General features: G+C 45.6%; 1 protein-coding gene across 2 annotated transcripts in view; it reads left to right on the top strand.

Annotated features, from left to right (window-relative positions):
• Positions 1-202: 202 nt before the first annotated feature.
• The window catches only part of gopc (golgi-associated PDZ and coiled-coil motif containing), a 33,313-nt gene continuing 26,443 nt past the window's right edge, over positions 203-7,072 (top strand). The window contains exon 1 of one of the 2 annotated variants that reach the window (XM_068753773.1): positions 203-463. In XM_068753773.1, coding sequence (XP_068609874.1) covers positions 203-463 — 261 coding nt within the window. The remainder of the gene's footprint in view (positions 464-7,072) is intronic. The other variant, XM_068753774.1, reaches the window with a different exon arrangement.

Genomic DNA, 7,072 nt, shown 5'->3' with positions numbered 1-7,072 from the left:
GGACAGACAGTAACAGTTGATGGCAGATCAATACGGAGGTTGATGTGGACTTCCTGGTCGGATTCGTGGTGATCGTTACGTCAACAGAAACCAACCTGTTTTTCTGACAAGTCAATACTTCGATCGTTTCACGGAGGGCTTTGTTTACGCGGCTCTATCTAGTTAGCTAGCAAGCTAACGGCTACACCGGGCCGGGTTGACGATGTCCGCCTCGACTGGGTGCTCTCCGCCAGGCCAGGCCTCGAGTCTCGGCTCCGGTATGTCGATGTTTCGCTGGTTGGAGGTTTTGGAGAAAGAGTTTGACAAGGCCTTCGTGGACGTGGATCTGCTGCTCGGGGAGGTCGACCCGGACCAGGCGGACATTACGTATGAGGGGCGGCAGAAGATGACCAACCTCAGCTCTTGTTTCGCTCAGCTCTGCCACAAAAGCCAGACGGTGTTCCAGCTCAACCACAAAGTGGAGGTCAGTGTCTCTGTGACGGCTCAGGCGCGTTACACGTTACACGTTACACCTCACAGGTTCACCCTCTTAAACTGACGTCATTTTCATCCAGGCCCCGCCCTCGTGATGTGCGATACTACAGATTTCCCTTCCGATCCGATACCGATCCCGATATTGTGTGTTGGTGCGTGCGTGTGTGTGTGAACAACACAACTTCCTAATGCTTCATCTGATGTAAATTCATCCATGTTTGTAGTCTCTCCAAATAGCCTACGACAAGGGGGTACACACACACACTCGCTGTTTTATAATACTGGCTTATGGCCGATAACGATATTTGGAGCCGATATTTATTTGCAGTAAAAGTGAAAATATTGGCGTTAAAATTTAGAATAATAGGAAGTCCAACACTTAACTTCGTTTAAACGCCTTTAAGCATTATGTTTATTAACAGCTTTTTTTTAAACTTAGACAATAATCAACAAATCTTTGTTTGAAACTTGTAACAAAGTGCCGGGAGCTCAGCAGTACGTCTAATAAATTTAAATGAAACATGAAACAAATAAAAAGCTTCCTGAAATGTTACATAAAATAAAGTTACAAAGTAAATAAAACAAAGTTATATAAATTATGGCATGCCGTTCAGGAACTTATTATATATATATATCAAAAGTGCTGGAATATATATATGAAAAGTCTGAGAATATGGACCGAACTATGAAAAGTCTGAGAATATGGACCGAACTCTGGAATATATATATGAAAAGTCTGAGAATATGGACCAAACTCTGGAATATATATTTTGATATGTATATTCGGATATTTTCAAATATATATTCAGACATTTTCATATATATATTCAGACATTTTCATATATATATTCAGACTTTTTCATATATATATTCAGACATTTTCATATATATATTCAGACTTTTTCATATATATATTCAGACATTTTCATATATATATTCAGACATTTTCGGTGCACGGGAACATATATATGAAAGCCGCGGTGTAGTGGTTAGGGTTCCGCACTCACACCCCTCTTCGGTTCCCGGTCGGGGAGCCAGATCGGTCTTGTGTCATAAATAGAGTCAGCTCGAAATCTAGTGCCGGCAATCCTCAATGAGGAGATAATGAACGCCCTGAAACAAATCCGCAAGGGCTTTTTTGAAACGCTCCTCTTAGACAGGATCTTTGACTGTATTTGTACTGTAATACATGCTGTGGGTGTCCGTCTGACGCGCGACAAGTCACGTGATGGCTGGCGTGCCGACAGCTGTTCGTCACGCCCCCTCGCTGGCCAAACTGTTCTGGCTTCATACGGCACTTGACAAGTCACGTGATGGGGTCGAGGCTGCCTGCCCCGGAACATGCATAGCGCCGTTCTGGCTTCATACGGCACTTGACAAGTCACGTGATGGGGTCGAGGCTGCCTGCCCCGGAACATGCATAGCGCCGTTCTGGCTTTATACGGCACTTGACGGGTCACGTGATGGGGTCGAGGCTGCCTGCCCCGGAACATGCATAGCGCCGTTCTGGCTTTATACGGCGCTATGATCCTGTCTAAGAGGAGCGTTTCAAAAAAGCCCTTGCGGATTTGTTTCAGGGCGTTCATTATCTCCTCATTGAGGATTGGGTTAGGGTTAGGGTCATCACAACTCTCTCCGGATCAACCCCCCCCCCCCCCACCCCCTTTTTTGTCCACCTACGTTGCACATATTAAGTGTCTTTGTAATTTAGTGTCATTCATTGTCATTTTGCATCAGTGGTGTAATTTATTTTAGATTTATTGTTAGTTTGCATCGGCGGTGTAAAATCATTTTATTTTTCTCATGTTACTTTGCATCAATTGAGTTATCGAATATTGGTTTTATTTTTATGTTTTATTTTTATTATTTTTATTTGTATTGTTAAATTTGTATTGTTAATTGTCGATGATTTATGTACGAAGGACTTTCAACGGAAACAAGACCGCAAGGGCTTTTTAGAAATGCTCCTCTTAGACAGGATGTTTGACTGTATTTGTACTGTAATACATGCTACTGTGTGACTGTACTTGTACTCATTCTATCTAACATCTATCTAATAAATATATTCATCATCATCACAAATAAGGCACTTAGAACCAAAGACACGACAGAAGTAATGTGGGTAATTTCCTACTTTAATTTTGTATTATTTTAAAACTTTTCAAACGGTTTAATATTGTTTCTATTTATTTCTCGGAGTTCGGTATACACACTTGTTAACCTCCAAGGCTCCATGGCCTTACAAACCATTGTATTTTTCCTTACAAAATACAAAATAATCTTACACCATATATTTCTTTTCAAATGCGTTTATGTACGTAGTTGGGCACCCCTGGTATAAAGAATTCCTGAGGCTGAGAACAAATACAAGACCAATAAAATAAACTAACGAGTATTATGAGAAACAATAAAAAATATCATTATACTCATACCTGTCAACCAGTACGTTTTTGCCGTACAAAGTACGGTTTTTATGCATTTTAAGACGTGTACGGCGTAGAAGAAAATCTGTACGGAAAAACACAAATTTGAACATTATGGGTAGCGTCCGCCAGACGCTGAAATAAGGATGAGATGTTCTCAGAACAAGCTTTTATTAATCGGTAACCGCGCCGCTAACAGAACAGATATCTTCTCCCGTCTCTCTCACCCCCTCCCCTCGGGAGCACGCTCACACACACACCACCCCTCCTCCCTGGATGCTATGTACATACATTCAACACATTCTGGAGGTCATTACTGTGAGGGTGTTCTGCAGAACCCACGTTCTGGAGGTCATTAAAGAGAGGCTGTTCTGCAGAACCCACATTCTGGAGGTTATTACTGTGAGGCTGTTCTGCAGAACCCACGTTCTGGAGGTCATTACTGTGAGGCTGTTCCGCAGAACCCACGTTCTGGAGGTCCTTACTGTGAGGCTGTTCTGCAGAACCCACGTTCTGGAGGTCATTACTGTGAGGCTGTTCTGCAGAACCCACGTTCTGGAGGTCATTACTGTGAGGCTGTTCTGCAGAACCCACGTTCTGGAGGTTATTACTGTGAGGCTGTTCTGCAGAACCCACGTTCTGGAGGTCATTACTGTGAGGCTGTTCTGCAGAACCCACGTTCTGGAGGTTATTACTGTGAGGCTGTTCTGCAGAACCCACGTTCTGGAGGTCATTAAAGTGTGAGGCTGTTCTGCAGAACCCACGTTCTGGAGGTTATTACTGTGAGGCTGTTCTGCAGAACCCACGTTCTGGAGGTCATTAATGTGTGAGGCTGTTCTGCAGAACCCACGTTCTGGAGGTCATTAAAGAGAGGCTGTTCTGCAGAACCCACATTCTGGAGGTCATTAAAGAGAGGCTGTTCTGCAGAACCCACGTTCTGGAGGTTATTACTGTGAGGCTGTTCTGCAGAACCCACGTTCTGGAGGTCATTAAAGTGAGGCTGTTCTGCAGAACCCACGTTCTGGAGGTCATTAATGAGAGGCTGTTCTGCAGAACCCACGTTCTGGAGGTCATTAATGAGAGGCTGTTCTGCAGAACCCACGTTCTGGAGGTTATTAAAGTGTGAGGCTGTTCTGCAGAACCCATGTTCTGGAGGTCATTAAAGTGTGAGGCTGTTCTGCAGAACCCACATTCTGGAGGTCATTAATGTGTGAGGCTGTTCCGCAGAACCCACGTTCTGGAGGTCCTTACTGTGAGGCTGTTCTGCAGAACCCACGTTCTGGAGGTCATTACTGTGAGGCTGTTCTGCAGAACCCACATTCTGGAGGTCATTAAAGTGTGAGGCTGTTCTGCAGAACCCATGTTCTGGAGGTCATTACTGTGAGGCTGTTCTGCAGAACCCACATTCTGGAGGTCATTAAAGTGTGAGGCTGTTCTGCAGAACCCACATTCTGGAGGTCATTAAAGTGTGAGGCTGTTCTGCAGAACCCACATTCTGGAGGTCATTAATGAGAGGCTGTTCTGCAGAACCCACATTCTGGAGGTCATTAAAGTGAGGCTGTTCTGCAGAACCCACGTTCTGGAGGTCATTAAAGTGTGAGGCTGTTCTGCAGAACCCACATTCTGGAGGTCATTAATGAGAGGCTGTTCTGCAGAACCCACGTTCTGGAGGTCATTAAAGAGAGGCTGTTCTGCAGAACCCACATTCTGGAGGTCATTAAAGAGAGGCTGTTCTGCAGAACCCACATTCTGGAGGTCATTAATGAGAGGCTGTTCTGCAGAACCCACGTTCTGGAGGTCATTAAAGAGAGGCTGTTCTGCAGAACCCACATTCTGGAGGTCATTAAAGAGAGGCTGTTCTGCAGAACCCACGTTCTGGAGGTTATTACTGTGAGGCTGTTCTGCAGAACCCACGTTCTGGAGGTCATTAAAGTGAGGCTGTTCTGCAGAACCCACGTTCTGGAGGTCATTAATGAGAGGCTGTTCTGCAGAACCCACGTTCTGGAGGTCATTAATGAGAGGCTGTTCTGCAGAACCCACGTTCTGGAGGTTATTAAAGTGTGAGGCTGTTCTGCAGAACCCACATTCTGGAGGTCATTAAAGAGAGGCTGTTCTGCAGAACCCACGTTCTGGAGGTCATTAAAGAGAGGCTGTTCTGCAGAACCCACATTCTGGAGGTTATTACTGTGAGGCTGTTCTGCAGAACCCACGTTCTGGAGGTCATTACTGTGAGGCTGTTCCGCAGAACCCACGTTCTGGAGGTCCTTACTGTGAGGCTGTTCTGCAGAACCCACGTTCTGGAGGTCATTACTGTGAGGCTGTTCTGCAGAACCCACGTTCTGGAGGTCATTACTGTGAGGCTGTTCTGCAGAACCCACGTTCTGGAGGTTATTACTGTGAGGCTGTTCTGCAGAACCCACGTTCTGGAGGTCATTACTGTGAGGCTGTTCTGCAGAACCCACGTTCTGGAGGTTATTACTGTGAGGCTGTTCTGCAGAACCCACGTTCTGGAGGTCATTAAAGTGTGAGGCTGTTCTGCAGAACCCACGTTCTGGAGGTTATTACTGTGAGGCTGTTCTGCAGAACCCACGTTCTGGAGGTCATTAAAGTGTGAGGCTGTTCTGCAGAACCCACGTTCTGGAGGTCATTAAAGAGAGGCTGTTCTGCAGAACCCACATTCTGGAGGTCATTAAAGAGAGGCTGTTCTGCAGAACCCACGTTCTGGAGGTTATTACTGTGAGGCTGTTCTGCAGAACCCACGTTCTGGAGGTCATTAAAGTGAGGCTGTTCTGCAGAACCCACGTTCTGGAGGTCATTAATGAGAGGCTGTTCTGCAGAACCCACGTTCTGGAGGTCATTAATGAGAGGCTGTTCTGCAGAACCCACGTTCTGGAGGTTATTAAAGTGTGAGGCTGTTCTGCAGAACCCATGTTCTGGAGGTCATTAAAGTGTGAGGCTGTTCTGCAGAACCCACATTCTGGAGGTCATTAAAGTGTGAGGCTGTTCTGCAGAACCCATGTTCTGGAGGTCATTAATGTGTGAGGCTGTTCCGCAGAACCCACGTTCTGGAGGTCCTTACTGTGAGGCTGTTCTGCAGAACCCACGTTCTGGAGGTCATTACTGTGAGGCTGTTCTGCAGAACCCACATTCTGGAGGTCATTAAAGTGTGAGGCTGTTCTGCAGAACCCATGTTCTGGAGGTCATTACTGTGAGGCTGTTCTGCAGAACCCACATTCTGGAGGTCATTAAAGTGTGAGGCTGTTCTGCAGAACCCACATTCTGGAGGTCATTAAAGTGTGAGGCTGTTCTGCAGAACCCACATTCTGGAGGTCATTAATGAGAGGCTGTTCTGCAGAACCCACATTCTGGAGGTCATTAAAGTGAGGCTGTTCTGCAGAACCCACGTTCTGGAGGTCATTAAAGTGTGAGGCTGTTCTGCAGAACCCACATTCTGGAGGTCATTAATGAGAGGCTGTTCTGCAGAACCCACGTTCTGGAGGTCATTAAAGAGAGGCTGTTCTGCAGAACCCACATTCTGGAGGTCATTAAAGAGAGGCTGTTCTGCAGAACCCACATTCTGGAGGTCATTAATGAGAGGCTGTTCTGCAGAACCCACGTTCTGGAGGTCATTAAAGAGAGGCTGTTCTGCAGAACCCACGTTCTGGAGGTTATTACTGTGAGGCGGTTCTGCAGAACCCACGTTCTGGAGGTCATTAAAGTGAGGCTGTTCTGCAGAACCCACGTTCTGGAGGTCATTAATGTGAATGTGTTGAATTCAAGTCCATAATGAGGCTAGAACTCAAACGTGGGTCAATCAGAACCTTCTCAGACGTGGTTCTGCAGCACTAAAATCTAGGAGCTGGAACATCTCAGCTGTTTGTGCTGCATCTCAAGCATCCAGAGCAGAATGAGAAAGAGAACTTAGTTTAATGAAGCGTATTAAAATAGCATCCAGAAATGCTCCTGAAGTGTTTGGAGCAGCCGATGCATAAAGTCAAAGCTGCAGGAGACGAGGACGTCAACCTGGACAACGTGAGAGGGACACAGGACACATGAGCTTATACTGTATTTAGCAGACGAGGAGTTCCACATGAATGAATGAATGAATGAATTTTATTTTCGAACATGTATAAAAATATGTAAGTATTTGTACATACAAAGGAAAGAAATACTAA

This window comes from Brachionichthys hirsutus, chromosome 20, assembly GCF_040956055.1.
Source record: "Brachionichthys hirsutus isolate HB-005 chromosome 20, CSIRO-AGI_Bhir_v1, whole genome shotgun sequence".
In the NCBI taxonomy this organism is placed as follows: Eukaryota; Metazoa; Chordata; class Actinopteri; order Lophiiformes; family Brachionichthyidae; genus Brachionichthys; species Brachionichthys hirsutus.
Note: the sequence above shows the minus strand (reverse complement) of the source record. Positions and strands in the feature narration are given on the sequence as shown.